Raw genomic sequence first — 22867 nt, 5'->3', positions numbered from 1 at the left:
ACCACTGAGCTACCACAGCGGCCTTCCCTCCATCCACTTTTTTGGGTTTATATGTGAATTCAGAAGTAGGAGTGACAGAGCATCGAACGCGTTATTCGAAGGTCATAGGTTCGATTCCTGCTCACGGCTGGTTATTTTTTCATCCACTTTTCTTTCGTCTTATTTTCCATTGGTTCTAATAACTTCCCCTGTACATTCCTTGGCATTACTGTCTGTTATATCTCATTAATATTGTGTTAAAACACGGAAAAACGAGCCTTAGGTATACACTTCTTTCCCTTATTTCATTGAACGAGGGTCTCATACTGGCAGACTTGGTGTGTTTAGGTTGTATAAAGAGGGACAATTAATCAGCTGCCCACTCATAATAAGTTCACGTGCTATGTGACGCCAAACATGCGCATAAGAGTGTTTTCACACTCGTCGTTTGGCTTATAGATGGCGCTGACTGTCACTCCTACTTCTAAATTCACATATAAACACAAAAGTGGATGGAGGGAAGGCCGCTGTGATAGCTCAGTGGTTAGAGCATGGAACGCGTTATTCGAAGGTCGTAGGTTCGATTCCTGCTCACGGCTGGTTATTTTTTCATCCACTTTTCTTTCGTCTTATTTTCCATTGGTTCTAATAACTTCCCCTGTACATTCCTTGGTATTACTGTCTGTTATATCTCATTAATATTGTGTTAAAACACGGGAAAACGAGCCCTTAGGTATACACTTCTTTCCCTTATATATATATATATATATATATATATACCGGTAGATATTTTTGTTTTTTTTTGGAGTTACTACAACCTGAAGAACACAAACATATTTTTTGAGCATCCCATCACTATACAAGAAAAATAGCTTCATGTCCTAAATATAGGACATAAGGGCTTAGTGGTTGTCAAGTAAAGCATCGTGAATTTAAATACATCTATTTATTTAACCCTGTTAGTACAAGTTATCGTTGTGAACCTAACGTACAACAGCCACGTATTAGTTACAGCGCCTAAACTGTCCAATAGCAAGTTTTTGAGCTCGTGGTACACAGCTCCCCATTGCACTTGAATGACCACCGTCTACATACTGAACACTTCGGAAAATCCAACATCATAAAAAATTGCCACATCCTACTCTGCAGTGCCAGAATCGATTCCCCCCATGTTTGCCAGGGCAATTTGAGTGAACTACACTTCGTCATCGTCGTCTTCCAGCTCCATCGCGCACCATTACATTTCATAAAACAAATAAAAATTAATTACGTGCTATCTCGGTATTAGACACCCCTTACATATTATCTAAGTGATGTGGGCAGGTTTCACGACTAAAGTAACAAGAAATTGGGACCTTTTACAAGAGCTACACATCTGGATTAGCCTGAATGGATTCAGAGGTCTGACAACCACTGAGCCCTGGTGTCCTATATTTGGGACATGAAGATTGTCCACTGCTGCGGACGATAGAGTAGTTTTAGGAAAGATCCACTTTGGAAATGGCAAGTTAGACATCTCAGAAACAATTTGAAAAAATACGATAGCTACGGATCTAATAGTTAACCTGTAAGGTGTCATTCATTAATTAGTTGTGCCGAGTGTCATCGTTATCGCAATCCGCCATTTTATTTTCTACTTCGCAGAGTTCCAAAGAAGACGACGATGAAAAAATTACTACCTATGCTTGCGCAGGTTTATTGAGGATCGTTAAGACACTTTTTTTTTTCAATTTCTCACTTCATTGTGTCACACTTGCCAGCAAAATTGCTTCATGTACTTGTTATAGAACGCCAGGGCCGGAAGGGTTAAGATTTGGTGGGGGCTGTTAGCACTATTCACGGAATACAGCGCAGTTTGTTCATTTACGCATGCGTGTGTAGGCCGCCTAATTGTAAGTACTAATGTAATCGCTGACGTCTAAAAAAGTTACTGGCAATTATTTGAAGCACCGTATGACTTCTGCAGCCCCCTCCCCGAAAAATCAAATGAAACTGAGCACCACTATATATATATATATATATATATATATATATATATATATATATATATATATATATATATATATATATATATATATATATATATATATATATATATATATATATATATATAATCCTTATTTCTTAGTTTTACGAATCTCTCGAATCTCAAGATCGCCAGCTTGGCAGATCCATATTTGAGTCCTCAGAGGCTGTCGAAGGATTTGACAGGCGTGGCAAATGCTAATATGGACATTATCATTGTTTGCTGAGGGGGGGGGGGGGTAGTTCAAAACACTACTTTTATCGAAATAGCAGTGCTCATATTTACTCTACATGGTTTAGGGAATGTTCACTCGTATGTACATTTCTTTTTCTAAATGCGAGCCTTCTTTTTCGTACTGCTACAAATATAGTTTTTCGTGATTAAAAATGAACGTTTTCGCCCGTAACCTGCTCCTAATGTAGATTTTAGTGCTCCAAAAGCAGTCTTTCACTGCTCCGAAAATTGCTCCAAATTCTATTCCGGCTGTAAAAGTGCATCGTGCGCGCCGCCTACCCGACGTCGGCCGATGTCAGTTGCAGAGCATCCTGCCTAAATTCCTGGTACGTGCGCGTTTCCAATGATGCCGATCAACGGCCCCTCGGCACGGGAACAAGAAAAGCGAGTGTATACATTCGCAAAGTGTCTGGCGGCTCCCAAACTGAAGCTATAATCTGGGAGAAAATGGAAAGGGACAGTTCGTAGGTCCCAAAACCACGATATGATTATGAGGGATCAAAGGCCTCCGTAAATTTCGACGATCGCCATGGTGTTCATTGACGTGCGCTGACATCGCACAGTACATCTTTTTTTTATTGATATGATATAAAAGGAGATGTTGGCGCAACATTATGGCGCCGGCTACTCCTTAGCCGTTGATTTAAACTTGAACACGTATCTTAAAGCAAAAGATACAAAGCAGTGCATGGAAAATAGAAAACTCGTGCACAGATATGCAAAGACACACTTATACGCACATATCACAATGGTAAGTAAATGTTCGAAAGTCAATGTAAGAAGTCTCTGGAAATGTCCCTCGTTAATATTCGGTCCACCAGCACAAAACAGCAAAGCACACGTCTGGTCCTTATAAAGATGCATTCGCTCGTATGTACATAATAGTCGACACGTCATTCATTTCACAACACACACGTGATAGGTGTCGCATGATACTGTACATAATAAGTACATGTGTTACAAATGAAAAATTGTTCTTTGTTAATACTTGTCTGCAATCCCGCTGTCTTGTAAAAAACGTGTAAATGCTTTTAAAGCGTGTGACTGTAAAACTCCAGTTGGCCACGGGCCCAGAAGTTTTTTCATGCTAAATGGTCTGCGGTCCAATGCGAACAGTTCGCACTTGAGACGGCGTCTCGGCGTGTCATGATGTGGACAGTCTATGAGAAGGTGACAGACGTCTTCATCTATAAATCCACATTCGCATTCGGGAGTTTCAGCTCTGCCGATTCTGTGCATCATTTCGCCTCCATCGAAATGGGACCGCCGCGATCTCGTGTTTAGCAGCGTAACGCCACAGCGTGTCGCCGGGTGAGGCACTCAGTTGTACCGCGAAGCGACCCTGCTGCGACAACCGTTTCGCTTTGTTAGGCGACGGGTGTTGCTTAATTTTGGTTTAGTAACCGCGGTATATTGTCGTCCAATAGTGTATACGGTTCAACCAGTACTGCCAGTCATAAGTGTCATCATGAAACACGAGAGGCACATGACGTCAGATGAGTTACCACCCTGGACTGCGTATTGTACGGTCCTTGGCAGATACGTTGTGAGTACGACATAACGTCGGTGTGGTAGCGGCGCATGTTCTGGCTTGCGACGTGACCACCACGCCTGCAGCGATGTGCGGCCCATCCTGGCCGTTATGGATTGGCGCGGGCTAAATAAGGGAACTGTGCGTGCGAGCGCCCATCCGGCCAACGTGTGATTGCCCAGCTGTGGTCCGTCGGCCGCTGTCCCGTCGGCACGCGCTCGCCCGTCGAGATGGGCGACACGGAAATCCACGCTGGCCGACACCAGGGAGGTGCGCCGCCAGGGCGTCATTCACGCACAGAGAAAAGGAAGACTGAACGGGCTTGCGACTTACATTTAAGTTGCCACTGTAATTTAGAGGCACCATTGGATCATACTGGTGAGCCCCGCCGCGGTGGTCTAGTGGCTAAGGTACTCGGCTGCTGACCCGCAGGTCGCGGGATCAAATCCCGGCTGCGGCGGCTGCATTTCCGATGGAGGCGGAAATGTTGTAGGCCCGTGTGCTCAGATTTGGGTGCACGTTAAAGAACCCCAGGTGCTCTAAATTTCCAAAGACCTCCACTACGGCGTCTCTCATAATCATATGGTGGTTTTGAGACGTTAAACCCCATACATCATCATCATACTGGTGAGCTCTTCGTGGTTGAAGTTGCTAGGCGCTACCCTGTCAACCTATTTGGGCTCTCCCACACTGCGTGACGTTTTCTACTATTACCGGACCGTAATGCAAGATTAAATCATTGTATTCAATAAAATAGCTTTCTACTGTTCATTCCACGTACAGTGAGCAGTGCGCATATATGGTTCAATATGGACAAATTCGTTATCGTGTAATTTATGGAAGAATATATATATATATATATATATATATATATATATATATATATATATATATATATATATAATCTTGTAAGGCAACGTTTTGGTTTTGGCAGCGTACTAATGCGCTTCATTTGATGGCAATTCCAAGCTTTTGGGTCGCATTTCCGTCGCCGTACATCGAATTGAAACGGAAGGCAATACAATTCTACGCCGCTGCCCACATCGAGTGTCATCCGCAGAGCGGAAAGTTATCGAGGACAACGTTGCTGATATGCTCAAATGAGATGTTATCTGGCCTTCGTCCAGCTAGTGGTCATCACCTGTAGAGCATGTCCGAAAGAAGGATGATTCGGTGTGATTCTGCGTCGGTTATCGAGCACTTAATAAGATCACGCGCAAAGACGTGTACCCGATGCCACGAGTGGACGGCGCACTTGACTCTTTCCAAGGCGCTGAATTTTTCTCCAGCCTCGATTTACGGTTTGGTTATTGGCGAATACCTATGCACGAAGCAGACAAAGAAAGAACGGCCTTTGCAACACCATATGGGCTGTACAAATTCAACGTCATGCCATTCGGTTTGTGTAATGCTCCGGCCACGTTTGAACGCATGATCGACACAGTTCTACGCGGCCTAAAATGGAAAACATGTCTCTGTTATGTAGAGGACATCTTCATTTTCTTCTCTTCTTTTCGTCAGCATCTTGATCGTTTGGACGAAGTTTTCACGTGTATTTCTAATGCTGGACTTCAGCTAAACACAAATAAATGCCATTTCGCCAACAAGAACATCAAGGTGCTGGGGCACCTTGTCAGCAAAGATCGCGTTCGGCCGGATCCTGACAAGCTTGCTGCCGTGATACGCCTCCCTCGGCCAGAAAATCAGAAACCCTTACAAAATTTTCTGGGCCTAGCGTCCTAGTTCCGCCGCTTCATCAGTCATTTTGCTGCCATTGCGTCGCCACTGCACAAGCTGCTGGCATCCGGATCAACTTTCGCTTGGAACGACGACTGCGAGCGTGCCTTTCAAGGCCTCAAGCATGCTTTAACATCCGACCCTGTTCTGTACGATTTCGACGAGAACGCACCTACATGTCTGCACACCGACGCGAGTGGCCATGGCATTGGTGCAGTTCTTTCTACAGCGGGATGGCACTTCACGGGAAAGAGTTATTGTGTATGCTAGTCGTGCTCTTACGGCTGCTGAACAGAACTACTCCATAACTGAGCAGGAGTGCCTCGCTGTCGTTTGGGCCGCACAAAAATTTCGACCGTATCTTTGCGGACGCCATTTCACAGTTATCACAGACCATCACGCCTTGTGCTGGCTATCGTCACTGAGAAACTTGTCTGGTCACCTTGGTCGTTGGGTGCTTCGCCTACAAGAGTACGATTTTGACGTAATCTATAAGTCTGGCAAAATACATCAAGATGCAGATGCTCTCTCTCGATGTCCCCTTCCACTGTCATCATCGAGTACGTCTGCTGATTGCTCGTCTGGTGGGCAAGACACTGAGTCACCCCTCACATTATCACACCTTTCTGTTATTGACACGCTGACTTCAAATCGCTACACCGAGTTTGCCACACGCCAGCGTGATGATCCATATTGCTATAGCATTATCGAACGCCTAAATGGTATATCACCTATTCCTAATGCTAGATTACGCCGACAACTACGGCATTTTAAGCTCGATAACAATGTGCTCCATCGTTACGTTTACACTACTGATGGACACCGCTGGGTTCTAGTACTTGCGCGTTCTCTACATCACCAAGTCCTCGAAGCCTTTCACGATTACCCATGTGCAGGCCACTTGGGATTTCACAAAAGACAGAGCCGCATCAGGAAACGTTTCTTCTGGCCTGGCATCATCTACCTTTGTGGCCAAGTACGTTGCATCTTGCCATCTGTGTCAATGGCGGAAGCGACCAACTTCGTCTCCTGCTGGTAGTACACGGTAGTGTACCGAAAAGTTATTGAGCTGCTGGCCTTCTGCAAGCCATCTCGTGTCCCGAGACTCCTTTCGCCATCGTTGGCATAGACCAACTCGGACCGCTCCCCATCACCCCAGCAGGTAATCGTTGGATTGTGACTGCTGTCGATCACCTGACACGGTACGCAGAAACTGCTGCACTACGCATAAGTTCTGCTTCAGACGTCGCAGACTTCTTTCTCAACGGCATTGTATTGCGTCATGGTGCACCTCGCGTCCTCCTGAGTGATTTTTAGATGCGAAGCTGCTTTTGCTCGGGGCAGAGTCCGTCCATCGGTGACCGTCCGCTCCCCCACGACGCATGCGCCAACTCTCGCCCCTCTCCTCGCGTGAGCGTGAAGAGGTGGGGTGGAGGAGGTGGTAAAGCGCTGCGTCCGCTTCGTTGCTCCTCTCCCGTTTATCTCTGCTCCACAGCTGTGCGCTCGTATATAATGCTGTGTGCGCTCGCTTCGTTGTACTCTCCTAGCAGCGCTGGGTTATCATTTTGCGGCACGCACACGGTAATACACTCAAATGGGAGGGGGGGTGTAACATGAGCAGTACACGGCATATACACTACTCCACTCAAATTAAACAGACGGAAACGTACAAATGGAAACAACAAATAGAAACACAAGTGAACAGCGGCGCTGCTTCGCATCCCCACATAGTTCTCTTTAGTGGTAGGTGGTGTAATTTTGTATTACTTGATGGCAGCGTTCACGGAAGGAAAAAGGATCATGGTAACGTACTCAAAAGAAGCGGGGGTGGTGTCGGGTTCCCAGAACAGCCTAGCAAAGACAAGTGCACGGGGCTATGGTTCACTAGAATATACAACACGATTGCTTTTCGAGTTCACACGCTGCGAATTTTCCTGCTGCGCTAAATCGTATGGCGCTTATCGGATATGTGGTTGACGCTCGCGCGTTCAGGGTAAAAAGAAATGGGCGGCTGTACATAGGTAGATAAAAAGTTAGTTTCACCGCAAGGGCGAAGTAGCGAATGCGATAGTGACAGGCTGGACACGATGGAGTCCGATCTATTAATTGTAGAATGGAGCGTGCAGCAAAAAAAAAAAAAGGCTGTGGCTTCTGCAACACACAGGGACCGTTAGCGGCCGATGTCAACAGGCCATACAGGCATAACGGACTACACAACCACACGGGAAAGCTGGAACGGCAGAGGCAAACACCCCCAAATCTGGCAACCGACTTCCGCGACCCCAAACAACCCTGCCGGAAATGGCAATATGCGGAGAGATGCTGGTAGCTGAATCTTTTGGATCCGATCTCAGGTAAATCTGAAAAATGATCGCAGTTTCCCGAGTGGGAACACTGGTTAGCATGCGGAGCATATATGTTGAACTGCGATAAATGTGGTTTGTAATTTGCGACATGCGTGTGTGTTATGAGGGAACACGAGTGAACACGCATGCACGTATGCTGCGAAAGATGATGTTTATTGATGAGACGCTTTGGGTATTTTGAGCAAGGTGGCTTTATGGTCCGTAAAGTGAAGGGTGAGTGGGTCTGGTTGCAGTGGTCGAAGGTCTAAATTTGCAAAGACGTGGTCGATGCACGTCCCGCGAACCGTGGTCGGATGATGTTTGCCGTCGTGCGTTGCTCGTTTCAGCGAGTGCCGCGACTCCATGTAGTCGACCACGCAATCGTCCTTGATGACGTCGACGTCGAAGTCGCCAGTTATCACGAAGGGTCGTCGTGTCGGTCGCTGTTTCAGGTATTCTTCCACGGCTTCGTCGACGTACTTCTCCGCGGCGGCACGCGATAGGTTGGGCGCGAGGTACATCGTCATGACGTCGACTCCGCAGGCGCTAGCGACGCAGTGCTCGCCGTTGGCGCGTTGTTGAGCGCCGGGCCGCAGTTGAAGGTCTTCAACTGAGTCGACGTCCTCACGCTTGGCGTAAATTCCCACGCAGCCCGCATGTCGTTGGAACCCGTGCATGCACGCGGCGGGAGCGTATCCCGCAACGAGCATACATTTTCACCAGTGACATCGGACGTGGAGCGACCGCACAAACCAACCGACGAAGGACAGCGCGCCCCCCACACTCGGTTATTTATAGCGAGCGCCGAACAACCACAAAGTCCACACAGAGTGCCCATATAATTGCTATTGCAGTGATGAGGTTATTGCACAATTTGGCTTCGTGTAACGGGGCTACATCCTCTCTGAATGTACCCTGAGTGCTCCGAAATTGCTTGAGAAGACCCTTGTGGCTGTTTAGCTTCCTCCAAAATGCCATTCCGGAGGCTCCAAGCCTGCTACAAAAGGCACTTTTGCTTGCTCCGAGGACTGCTTCTAAAGGCGCGTTTACACTAGAGAGACACGGCACCGATTTTGGTCTGCGGACTCTCTTTAGGAGTGTCTTTCCTCTTGTCGTGGGCCTATGTACACTGCAAATATGCAAACAGTCCTTTGGTGGTCTCTCGAAGACACCGCCCGCGCCTTGTCGTGCTCACAGTCTTTCGTTGGCCAATTCTGTAGTCACATTGGAGGCACACGCAGCGACACTGATGGCGAATTCCACTCGTAGAGCGGGAGCGAGTTTTCTTGCTCCAAAGTTGACAATCCGCGTTTCGCTGGTAGATTCGGAGCAAGTTCGCATTTTCCACTGGTAGATTCGGAGCAATCCACTCCGCGACGGAGCGTCCCGCGAGCTCCGAGAGACGGATTTCGCCGGAACTCCGAGAATACGTTGCCGTCATTTCCGACACAGTCGGGCAGCTGGGTTGCCCTCAGCGTATTTTGAGGCGGTCTAGTAACCCTGTGCTCTTGTTTACATTCCCAAAATTTGGAAGCGGTAGCCCTGCTTTCCGCGAGACTCCGTGGTCGAAATGCGTGCTTTGCAGTGGCGACACAGTTGTCATTGAAACGTCGAGAGCAGAAAAGAAAATTGTTTATGATACCGGTGTAGTGACGTATGCGTAAAAAACTTCTGGAGAGACCTCACGCGGGGCATTCATGTGTTCCACTCGCAGATCTCGTTTGGCACACTCCGCGTGCTCGCTCCAACATTTCGGCGGCCACTCCGGATCTACCAGTGGCATTCGCCATGACTAAACTTGCACACCCGCACCTCATTTTCAGCCGTGCTCCCTTGTCCTTCTCTGGCTGGATGGTAATGAGGGATGATTCAGAGCCTGAATGTACAACGAGATGGAATGTCTAATGGGTCACGTGACGGGCGAGCCTGAATGTCTAACCGAGACTGAATGTCCAACGAGACTGAATTTCTAACCGAAACGGAATGTCTATCGAGACGGAATGTCCATCGAGACCATCGGCAGTTTCGTTCGTTGGCCAAAAGGCCATGCACCTGCGGAAAAAGCGCAGAGCATAGTGTGCCAAATCCCGGCATGCGCCAACTGCCCCACTTCGTACGTTGGGGAAACCGAGAACTTCCATGAAGGAATGCGGCAGCACAAGAATGACCTCCGTCAACGCAACAACAAACAGAGCGCAATGACGGAACACTGTGAGCCGTTCGACCTCCATACCAGTTTCGACGATGCGGTGTTGAGCTCTTTGACTTATTACTTTGACTTTGACTTTGTACGCTTCCTGTATTTCTTGGGATGCACAAAGAGCGTGAAAACAGGTACGAGAAACTTGACCTTGGGAAACGACGGAATGTTCACTACTGGACCTTCCGTCTCGTTGGACATTCAGGCTTTGAATCGCCGATCTCCCGAAGACACGCTGACGACAAGTCTGCGAATGCATTTTACTGGTGTTTTCGGTCTCTCATAATGTTACACTGCGGTGAAATGCTGTCTTTTGAGGCGTCGTCGTCGGCCTAGTGTGACCATGGGGTCTGGCGACTTCGTCGGCGGGCGACTTGTCGGCCGATGGTTTGCGTCTGCCTCGGGTTTTCGGCGGGGTCATGTCAGTGTCGTGTCTCTCTAGTGTAAATGCGTGCTTTGCGATTGAAAAATGTTCCCCCCGTAACTGACGTTTCTGATACCAGCAATGCAACCAATTGACATAGCCTTCACGGCCAAACATCTGAGAGCCGTGTTGTCTCTCTGTGTGCAGTGAAATACCTGCGCGAGGTGACGCCCTACTTCCGCAAAGCGTCCGTGCTGGCGGAGATGGGCTGGGACTTCGCACCAGGCGGCTTGCTGTCCAGGGGAACTGCGGCGGCCACGCACCCACAGGGTCGGCCTGACTGCCGGCGCGTGCCCTTGCTACTGTGCCAGTTGGCGCGCTCGCTCACCGTGCCGGAGCCGCGTGTGCTTGAACTCCATTCCCCCGACAGGCGCAGCGTGTGCCTACTTCGTTGCGCCGATGCGGCCCAGTGCTCCGCCTGGTTCAACGCGCTGCATGCGGCCCTGACGCGCGTCATGGCACAGGCCGTGGTCGAGGCTGGACACCTGCTTCGTGATGTCCTCGACCAGGCGCAGCTTCAGCACATGGGCTGGCTCTCCGAGAAGGTGAGAGAATGACTCATTTCTGACCGGCAGAGATATACAAGGTAAATGTAACTGGCAGCGAAGCCGATGCGTTCAGAAAATGGCGGCTCATCAGCTGTTCATTGGCTTCCTTCATGAGGCTTAGTGCAATCTGTTTCAGAAGGGAGCACTTCCGGCGGAACAGGAAAATAAAACAAACGTGACGCAATAGCTGGTAACATGCGACGTCATTTTGTTGACGCGAGCGTCGTAGTTGATCTCAAATTAGTTTTCGCAGGCCCCTGATTACTAAGGACTCGCGCTTAAGTGATCGCCGGTGAGTCCTCCACTAGTGCGCTTCAAGTTAACGTCTGCCATGGAGGAAGGAGTATACTGAGGAGAGGCTGTTACGTCACATTTCGTGAAACCGGAAGTTGTGAAGAGTAGAGGCTTCCTCCGCGCAATGTTGGGCACGCTACGGCGGCTCGCGCAACGGGTGCCAGCGAGAAGGAGGCGAGCCCATTTCGGACGCTCCGGGCGGCACAGCCGCCGCCATCTGATAGACGAGCTGGGAAAGAGAAACTTTTGTGCTGATTACGACCAAACGTGCTGCGATACTCGCTTGTATAGTGCCTGTGTGCCATTTTAGCCTCATTACAGCTCATATTGTGAATCTACAATACACTTGCAGCTTTGCACTTCGTGTTTTTTTCCGGTGAACGAAAGAGAGCAACGGCGCGGATCGGCGGGATAATCTTCACGACCGGATGTTTTCTTTTGCAGATATGGTAAGTTCGGGGTACCGAACATAGTTTAACAGTGAACTTTAATTTGTCTTGCTATTTAGCCAGATGAAGCACCTCCAAATCACTCTTTGCCACGTGTGTCCAGATACGCGCGCACGAGTATTGTGCGCAGCAGCGTGGGTCGGCCGACTGCGACCATATCGAGAAAAAAAAAACTTGGCCAGAGATGAAATTACCGCGCGCTAACGTAAATATGAAACGATAGTTTCAAACAATTAATCATCACACTGTGTCAGGCACGTCTAACTCTTGACTCGGCAAGCTACGTGAGAACAGTGGGTCACGCACTGTTTTACGACAGTTATGGCCATAGTACACGTGAACGGCTCACCACTGCCTCTCGCATTAAGAGCCGTAGACGCTGCCGTTCTTATAAGAATTCTAGGCTTCCATCGCTAAGGCACGCAACGTCTCGGTGCCGAAGGAAAACAACGAAGCTGCGGCGCCAACCATTTTCGGAGATGTGGTCGCGAGCGTCGAAAACGACCGCTTTCGACCTCAAGCGATATAAAGTAAACTCGCAGCCGTTGGCAACTCGTAGGCATCCAACGCATTACTTCAACTGTAAAGTGCAACAGCTGCCTAAAAATGCGCATTCAGAACCCCAGCCGGCTATCAACAACGTACGCGGTCATACAAGTGCTGACGCAGACGACACGAGACGCCGGCGTGCCTACATATTACCACAACCCCTCTGCAAAATCACGCGACTTCGGCCACTGTTTTCGCTTTGCAGCTCGCATTGCCAGGGCCTCTCCTTAGCTTTCCTTCCTCCATGACGCCTGTATAATAACTCTATGACGCCAGCTAAACCAGTGCATGCGCACATTCGCGTACAGTTTGCGTCAACTGAGCCAAAGTTTAGTAGTCCACCTGTTTACACGGCATCGGATCATTTAAGGCACCAAAATATTCTTGGTCGTAACAAACACTACGAGAGACTTACCATGATGATTCCGATGCCCCTCAATCCGTTCCAGCGATGCGCTTTTCGTCGCGATACCAGCCTATACAAAAGTCTCTGCACCGCCACGTGTGCCTTTGTTTAAAGTTTAGCATGATGTCGATAGTCTCTTTTAATTGTTTGGGAACTGGCTATAACACGTAGAAAAGTGATTTTTGTCGTTCGTGAGTCACTCTGCGTATACCGCGGCCAAGCGGAAATAACCGTCGGCTCTGTGCGATGTAAATGACGTCTTCAGCCAAATGAAGGTTCGGCCGTGCAAAAGTTTAATATTTCGCAATAAGAGTAGATTGCCTCTTAATCGCCCTGTGTAATAACCTTTGGTATTCCTATCGTTGTTTATAAAGTTAAGCCTAAATGCCCACGTGCGCGAGTATGACACGATGTGGTGCAACTGCTACTCGCGCACGTCTTATCTTGATCTGGAAACCGACTTAACGCGGTGGCAAGCCAGCGCAACTTAGCCGAGACAACACGCGACGACCTGAGGTTGTCCTGAGAATACCTTACCCTGTACCAAAGGACTACCTGAGGTTATCATCAAAATAACCTCGACATGTTCTTATCCCGTCTATTTGTCCGGTCCCAGATAATCCTCAGGTTGTCCTGAGGACGACTTTCAGGGACCTTTTTGAAAAAGTATGCGTTCAGGTCGACCTCAGAACAGCATTCAAGGCATTTTTAAAACGTATTCAAGGCTTTTAAGATGCATGCTACACATATTAGAAAAGGAGTTTTCCCCAATGTGAATGTTGTTCTTAAATTAAAAACTTCAGCCTTAGCACTATAGCATGCATGTACTGCTTTAAAGGGCTTGACCTTTGTACATGCCATGCCAGATGGAAATATTAACGTGCAGTGACACACCAGTACATGCCATGCCAGATGGAAATATTAACATGCAGTGACACGTAAAGCTTTTTTATTATTATTAGTTTCAAACAACGAGTCCATAGAGCATGAGAAAATGAGGTTGTTGTGATTGAATCATTTCATTAAAGGTCTCTGGATATGGGCAGGGTACTAAAGAGTTATTTTCTCATTATATCTTCATTTATAATAATTTGTCATGCAGACTCAGGGGTCGAAGTGCTGTGCCATTCTGCGCCAATCATCGCCTAAACGGCAATTTGCGTGTGCAACACCGAATTTAGTTGAGTTTTATTATCGACCGAGCAACACGCGTGGGCTACACGAAGGACGCAACCGCGTCCATATCAAATTAGTTTGGTCATGACGTATTTCCGTTCATGCATGAATATTGTTAAGGTGGCGCCCCGCCGTGGTGGTCTAGTGGCTAAGGTACTCGGCTGCTGACCCGCAGGTCGCGGGATCAAATCCCGGCTGCGGCGGCTGCATTTCCGATGGAGGCGGAAATGTTGTAGGCCCATGTGCTCAGATTTGGGCGCACGTTAAAGAACCCCAGGTGGTCAAAATTTCCGGAGCCCTCCACTACGGCGTCTCTCATAATCATATGGTGGTTTTGGGACGTTAAACCCTCATATCTATCTTTTGTTAGGGTGGAGTTTGTGTGCATACCTCATTATGCGACTCTATGTATGTTTTAACAGCAAGCTGTTAGCTGAACCATATAAACTGAAAAAAAAAAAAAATCAGTTTCACCGGCGAAGCGATGGTCGCAATAGGAAGAATTTGTAATGTTGTGATGGTGATGCCGCACACGCTCCCTTTCGCGAACCGCGCCCGAATGACTGGGAACAATCTAGATAATCTTAAAACCTTCCGTTGAGATACGCGCACAACACATACATTGTAGTTTGTTCTGGAAGTTACGCAGCCGCTAGCGATAAAGCTGGAGTCTTCGATGGCGCATGTATGAATGCCGACGCACTTTGCTGCTTAGCAGATCATTGACGGCCGACGCTTTGGTTTGCTGCTATCAGTCTATACAATGTGTATTGCTTGTAGAGTGACGTTTCGTTTTCCGGGCACACATTCACCCAAATACGAAGTTCACTCATGAAAACAGCGGCTGCTGCCTTCCTCAACGTCACGACCCCGTGACAATACGAATGCTGTAAGCTAACTCTTATGGGTCCGACATCGCGACACTCCACAAAACGCTGGTGTAAGAAAATAAGTACGGCCACTCCAGGGAGAAATGCTTTTATTGCACTATATCTTCCCGTTGAGAGCGCACCACGTAGAACGGTTTACGAGCCGCTGATTCTTGCCGACAACGCGCGCGCCAGCTTATCGCAACCACGCTTTTAGAATCATAGGTCACCGCTGCCGCTCGAGTGACCCCACACCTCCCCTTTTCCCGGTGTATGTTTTTCACGCTCGTTCAAGACGGGTGGCGTGTTTGTCTCTGCTTGAGCATCCGACGACTGCTCTAACACGCGGTGGGATACTATTCGCGGCTAGATCGGGCTATAGGTGGCAGCACCGTCCCTGCGCAAGTGTGGATAGGCGGTCGGCGGCGCGTGTTCAAATACACGCAGCGGTGCTTCGTTGCGTGCGGTCTGAGCCGGTTGTCGGCGGATAAAATGCGTTGACTACAGTTTACTGTTAATATCTACGTTCTTCTCTACTGAATCGGTGCACGACGCCTGTGCAACGTTAATACTACCCTCGAGTAAAGCGCATTCTGTCTTTCATAGAGATGCTCGTCCTGGGTAACTCTTCACGCTTTCGCACTAAATTACGCCTTTGCTGTGTTGTTTGTACGTGGTTAGCTTATGTTTCGCCTGCTATGCACTGCTGTAGCGTGACTGAAATACTTATTTACATCTTTGTCATCTGCATACTACCGAAAAAAGAGAAAGAAAGATCGTAGAAAGCCCGCATATTTGTGCGATTCGTTCAGTACCACCGTTCGCACCTTATACGCATATGTTTTTTTTTCTCTCATTCTGTTCACCATAAAATGTGGGACAGTCAATAAGTATAGTCAGGAAAGCTTAGTGGCGGATGGCGCTTTGCGCTACACTGCGTTTACCGCGTGTACGGACATGTTCTTGCACCAGTAAGAATATAAAAAAAATTATATAAGATTTCAGCAGAAAGCTTTAATCGATGGATTACGTGCAGGACGGTGCTACAACAAATGCCTGGTTTATGAAGAAGAACGGCTATTTGGGCTAGTTGGTTTGAATTCATGGTAATAAGGGCTGCAGCGCGAGCACCAAGGTGCTAGAAAAAATAGACGAAAGACGAGACAAAGAAAGCCTGTTGTCCTCTTTGCTTTCTTTGTCTCGCCTTTCGTCTATTTCTTCTAGCACCTTCGTGCTCGCGCTGCAGCCCGTATTACCTGGTTGATGAGACAAATGTGTGTGTGTGTGTGTGTTTTCAGACAAAAAACGCCAGGCCTGCGCGGAAGGTGCAGCATGGTCACTGAAAGCTAGAAGAGTGGCCTTTCAGAGCTTTTTCTGAACACTCATTGGGTAACTCCTGCAAGCACACTTGCTGGGTACCCACTACGGCATTAATAATAAAAATTTTAGGGTAGTAGGCTGGCATTCGCCATGCTATCCTTCGTCATTCTTCTGAGAAGCGTGGTATCTGCTAAACTATTGCCAGGAATTTTGTGGCAATTGTTCATGCAGTGGCTGACGACGATGAGGAATTATACCTGAAGTGGGTATGTGCCACAGGTAATAGGTGAATAAGAACAAGCTTTTGTAATGGATTGGAGCATTGGATGACCCACTCATTATGTTCTTCGCATTGTGTGTTGACTGGTTGTTCTTTCGCGATTTTAAAACACTTTATAAGTCATATTAACGCGGTTCCTTTCTCGACAACATCAAGCCTGCCTAAGGCAAGTTTGCCAACAACTGTGCAACTCTATTGTAGAATACTGGGCTGGCACCCAGTGCACCCAAGTTCGAGCCCCACTGTGTCATTGGTATTACGTTTTTTTTTTGCAAGTTTTGGCGATGTGGTTATTGGTGGCAGACAACTACGGCGCTGCGTGAGAGCCGAGTTGTGATATCATTACAGCTTTCGCTGTAAACATTACCTCTGCCTTCAATCGGTCACTAACAATGCCATGCAAACAATGAAAACATTGTAAAACAGATTAAATTTTCAGTGAAATTATACGACATTATATATAATGCATGCTGTCTGAATTAATTTTCGGTGTCTTGGCTCTTTAAAGCGTTCTTAAAAATCTAAGCACACTGTTGTGCATGGTAACTCTGTTTTAAGTACAGTCTCACAGTTTTTGTGATAGTAATATTTCTATGTAGTTTTACCATGGCCAGATAAAGACAACTAAGTCTCCTCACATGATTGATAAACTACAGTGCCGTAGTTGTACACCTACTAACAGTGTGCAAGAGCATGGCTTAGAGCCTTTTTTTTTTTACAACCAAGTCGCTATAAAATGCTGAATTTACAGTGCATTTAATAGTCCTCATGTTTGGAAGGATTCCAAGAGCATTTTGCAATGTGCTTCAAACAGAAAGCGACACCCACTCTGAAATTATTCTTGGATTGGAGGGTACGACAACAATAAACAGCACTCTGGAAAGTTGCACTCGCCGATCTTATTACAATGCATTAGCAGCCGAGCAAGACCAAATGCTTTCGTACGTCGTTTCAGGCATACGTAAAAACAGTTACACCCGCACTCACATGACCGGACAAACCACACTTTGAGAGCGTGCATGACGTACACGGACATAGAAACACGATATGGCTAGCAGACGACGCAAGGAGCATGTTGAGAATTACGAGCATGTTGAGAATTACAAAGGCGGTCCGCTGTCTCGAGGCATTGAGTGTGGCTTCGAGCACATATGGTGTGCTTTTATTGACTGTTTTCCAGAAAAGCATCCCGAATGAGCTTTGCCTTGAGTACTACCAGAGAAAGACAACAGAAGCCGTTCCTGAAGATGACCTTCAGCAGTTCCTGAATTTCCTGAAGGTGGAGGTAGAGAGTTGAGAGAGAGCCCATCGCGCAGTACGACCAGTGCCTGACGCCGCTATGAAACAAAAAGCTCTAAGCACTAGAGATCGCCATCAAACACCGTCTGCGTCTGCTGTAGCGGTCACTGGAGGTGAGGTCCTCTGCATATTTTGTGATCAAGAAGGGCACACCGTGGAAAGCTGTATCACTCTCATTCCAATAGACCAGAAAAGGGCGGCGATGTTAAAGGAGCGGTGCTGTGACAAATTCGCGAAAAGAAATCTCCGCACCTGTGAGTGCTGAACATTGAGATAGTTCAAGTGCGAAAAGTGTTCGGGACGGCATGCAATTGGGCGTCTGCAAGCTCAACCAAAGAGCAGCGCCGCTTCCCTCAAGTGAAGGTGCTTTAGCAGCCGGTGTCACAATCCAGTCATCACTACAGGGGGAATGAACTCAAGGAAATAACAAGAGTACTTCTACAGACAGCACGAGCGTTTGCAGAAGGAGAAAATAAGACTGCTTTGGTGTGAATGCTGCTCGACAGTGCCAGAGAACATTCATACTATAGGAGGTTTCCCGTTGTCTAAAGCTCCACGTCATGGGAGAGGAGAGGCTGATCATCTATTCCTTCGGAAGTCAGAGGCCGTTGGAGAAAAGACGCTGTCGTCAGGTGGAATGCTGGCCCAAGAACTGGCGCGACAACAGCAGAGTCCGCATAGAAGCACTCAAGATATCCGAGATCAGCGGAGACCAGCTGCCACGACCGGACGACCACGTTACCCACCTCGCGCAGGAACAGGGCCTCAAACTTGCTCACACAGTACCGGACGGCTGCCAGCCTGGAGCTGGAATTGAGCTATTTGTTGGAGCTGATCACTATTGGGACGTCACAACAAGTAATGTGAAGCGCGTCAATGAGAGGCTCATGGCCGTAGAGACTGTGTTGGGATGGATGCTGCAGGGCACAGGCACAACATTGTCTGCCTCAATGCACCTGACGAGGGTCAGCGTGATGCGCATCAGCGTGAACCAGGAACCAGAAGACATTCCGCGTCAAGTTAGATCAAACTGAGAACTGGAACACCTTGATGTCATTGATGACGCGCTGCTGACCACTGAAAACGACAACGTTCTTGAGGCTTTTGTGGACACCATCATCCACAAGAACAGTCAATACAAAGTAAGGTTTCCATGAAAGGAAAACGAATTGCAGCTGACCGAGGACAGGGGAACAGCATCGCACAACAAGCTTCACTCACTCTCTGAGAAACTACTGCGAAAGCATAAACCGATCTGCAGCTATTACCAGGCAATCTGGAACTACCTTCAGGCCGGACCCGCTGAGAAGTCAACAAAGTGGGTGAATCCCCACAGGGGCCCATTTATTACATGCCACACCGAGAAGTTGCCCGGCCAGGCAGTGAAACAACGAAGTTGAGGGTCGTGTTTGATGCGTTCTCCACAGCAGTAAGGAAGCTGTCATTCAACAACATTCTCTGTGTAGGACCCAACCTAAACCCAAGTTTATCAGACATTTTAATTCGATTTCAAGTACACAATGTGGCCATAATGTCTGACATAGAAAAGGCTTTACTCCAAATTGAGCTGGCTGAAAAGGATCACGACGCCCTCCACTTTCTGTGGTATTAAGGTACACCAAAGCAGGGTGAAATGCTACCCCCAATTGAAGAATATTGAATAACAAGAGTACCATTTGCCGCTACGGGCAGCCACTTACTCCACGCAGCCGCCTTACGTCATCATGTGAAAAGTGCCGACGAGAAATTTCCTATAACCACGAAGATCATCTTTCAGAGCCTCTGTGTACGTGGTACAACATGGGACGAAAATATCTCTCCAGATGTGCAAGACAGATGGAACAAAGGGTGCCGGCGGCTTCCTGAGCTCTAGAAAATAGTGATTCCAAGAACATCGGCTCGTGATCTAGACTACGACTGCCTTTCCAAAGTTCTAACGCAGGCAGAAGCTGTGGTTTCACGGGTTAAGAGGAGGGCCGCCAATTTCACGGGTTAAGAGGAGGGCAGCCAACACAAAGCTGAGGGGAGCGAAGGGGGTTTCACCTGCACCATTCCCACAATAGCCTTCGTGTAACCTGCTCCGATCTTTTCTCCTTCCTATTCTACCTCTCTCTTTCCTTTCCAACTTTCTAGACATCTTCAATAAACCAGTCTTGAAACTGTCACCAACGAGTCGCTCCTTTTCAAGGCTTCTGCGTGCGCGGCCCAGACACCCTGCTATAGTTACCGAGCAGCGAAGAATTCGCTTTCTAATTAAGAGTCAGCCGACGAAGATTAGAGCGCAAGTAATCATTTACAGAGCCACGGCCGCTGGATGAAAAAGCGCACGGTACGGCCTGCCACGTCGAGTGGCTTTCTATGGGAGAGCGAGTGACATTTATTTAGCACTTTCGCGCTTTCTCAGCCGGAATGCTTGACAATTAATTTTTTGGACGCTTTACAATATACGTTCATAGTTTTGATATGCTGAAAGCGTATAAAAGAAACATAATTTGAATATTGTTCATGTTATTCGGTACATGGTAGTGTGCCAAAAAGTAATTGAGCTTCAAACGCTGCATAAAAATGATTTCTACAAACATGGTGACGCGCTCCTTGTCACTTTATTGAAGAGGCTGTGAAAGTATACATCATACTGGCGAGGAGTGGGTTATATCTAGAGCAATGACGCTGACAAACAATAATAGGCCTAACTCCTCAAACAATATCGTGATACTGCAGTGATAAACTCAAGCTATATTTAGTTGTGCGTGACATTCACCTGCCCAGTTTATATATATACTGAGAGTAATATATTTCAGTGCATCAGTTTGGCTTTATAAAGATATGGGATATAGCACTGTGGGAGCGTTGCCAAGAAGAATAAATATATTTATTTTCCAACAGTTTCGGGAGGTGTCCTCTCTTCGTCAGAGTCTAACTCATCCCCTGACGAAGGGAGGACACCTCCCGAAACTGTTGGGAAATAAATATATTTAGATATACGGCCGGTTCAAGTGACAACCACGTTTTTATTATGTCTACACATCGCAAAACCACGGCAGCTGTAGGGCAGTCGAGTGCACATGACGTGCCTAGGTTTGAGCGAGCACAGGTGCAACTTTGTCAACGGTACATAGTAGAACAAATAAACAGTAATAGTTGACAGAACCGCATGACGGAGACTGCTAGAAGACAAGCGTGTTGAAGTGCTATCGAGATTTGCCAGTGCCCGTGGAGAAACATCAAAAGACCAAATGGATGGTTTTATTGTCGATAGACACAGAAGCCAAAAGTTGGGCTCACAAGCTGGTGCAATTGTCAAGTCGTTTTATTATGCAAAGGTATAAAGAAGTAAAAAAAGAAATGAAAAATGCCATTAAAAATGCCATAATCTGCTTTAAATTGAGAATAAATTATTTTCATACATCTTATTACAATTATGTGTTCACTATTTAATTAGTTGCATTATCATGAGAACGTCGGGATGGAAAGAGACAAAAACATGCAAAAACACAGGAACGCAAGCGGTAGTGTTCGCGTTTTGAAGCATTTCATCGCTGTTTTCGTCTTACAGTTTTCTTATTATTTACTTCATAACTGCTTGCTCAATTGCCAGCATTGAAGTTACAGTCACTGAAATTTCAAAGAGCCTCGAGTTCACTGTCATGAGATCGAACACATGCTAAGTATATTTTGTGGCTGTCGCATCCGATACTGTATTGTGTGAATACTATAGACGCATTTGGAGGAAGTAAAACGCATATCTTACTTTGTGTTAAAGGAACAGTGGAACTGAAATTTCTGAGGTTACTTATTCTAAATGAAATGATTAAATAAGCAACATTTACTGAAGCAACATACTCACAGTTATTATAATCAGTTTAGATGCATTAGAAAGGTGTAGCTCTTCCAGATCTGTTAGTTGTAATTTTGTAGGATCCGAGTAAAATGTGCTCACAATTCTTACTTCCGCGAAAACTGATCTGCATGCAAGGTTTCATCTTGGGCAAGACAATACCAAAAATTTGCAAGGGCTGCAGGTATTGAAAAGCAAGGTCGGCAATTACCTGGTGGGCACACGCCAGATGAATAATAAAAGATTTCGCGGGTCACACAAAGATGCACATGCTCAATCGTAACTATCGCAAGCGCGCCGCGCATGGGATTCAATGGACGTTTGCGAAAATTGTCCCCTCCCGGTGGCCGCAGCGGTGGTTCGGGAACTAGACCTGCCACGCCGGTTTTGGAGCACGCGGCAGGCCGCACGTGCACTCTTTTATTCAGGGAATCCACACTTCACCGTTTCGGCCAGTTGTCTCCAGGCGGCGAGGCAACTCTGCTCGATCTTGCGGCCAATCGCGTGCTCTCCGAGCGATGCAGATCGGCGGCACGAACACACTGTTTTACCACTTTTACAACTGCCGTGGTGTTTGTTCTCCTTGTCTTATATAGTTGACTTATATATCATTGAAAATCTGGATTTTCGTGCATTTCAAGAATGTCTGTTAAAACCAAATCAACCGTTACTATTTGGAGGTGGGCTGGCAACAATAAGCTCTAGTTACGCTGTTTGGGCTGACTGTGCCATAGTTGTGACATTTTTCTGAAAAATCTGCTACAGTTGCAGCAATGTTTATGGCACAGCCCATTCAGGACATATTTATCTATTTCCTCAATGTAGCAAGTTTATGTAGGACTTATACTTTATTGTTAGTCATTTTTTGAAAACAGCCAAATTTTGTAACTTTCTTTGTAAACTGGCCGCTAACTACTCGCTAGAGGAGGTTCATTTTGGGAATGTGCATAGTAAACAGCATTCCCCATCTTAGTGTTTAATTTCATTGATTTATGTTTTGTGGTTTTTATTTATTGTGATTTAAATCGGGCGATTTTGTTTATACATGGAACTATCCCTGCCCATTTTCATGGTAAACTACTAAAGTTCTGTGAATGAATTTGCACACAGACGAACTATAGTTCTGATCTATTTCCTCAACGTAGCATTTTTCAATGAAGCTAGCAGAAATGCGAAATTAAGCTTCTAAATTGTCTTAATTTTCAATGCCCCAAACGCCAACTAAGACGCAGTAATCTTCAAACTGTGTTTAAATCTCAGCATGAATAGGTTACTATACAATAGTTCCCGTCTCCTGATATAATTATACACTTGAATCATACAGAAATAGTGCATGACCACTCAGAAATCTACCTTTTTTTTA

General features: G+C 46.9%; 1 protein-coding gene across 1 annotated transcript in view; it reads left to right on the top strand.

The window, feature by feature from the left end:
- The window catches only part of Syn1 (Syntrophin-like 1), a 182352-nt gene that overhangs the window by 99556 nt on the left and 59929 nt on the right, over positions 1 to 22867 (top strand). The window contains exon 2 of the mRNA XM_037428838.2: positions 10624 to 11021. Within this exon, the coding sequence (XP_037284735.1) occupies positions 10624 to 11021 (398 nt within the window). The remainder of the gene's footprint in view (positions 1 to 10623; positions 11022 to 22867) is intronic.

Source organism: Rhipicephalus microplus, chromosome X (genome assembly GCF_043290135.1).
Source record: "Rhipicephalus microplus isolate Deutch F79 chromosome X, USDA_Rmic, whole genome shotgun sequence".
Classification (NCBI taxonomy): domain Eukaryota; kingdom Metazoa; phylum Arthropoda; class Arachnida; order Ixodida; family Ixodidae; genus Rhipicephalus; species Rhipicephalus microplus.
This window is presented reverse-complemented; position numbering and strand designations above follow the sequence as displayed.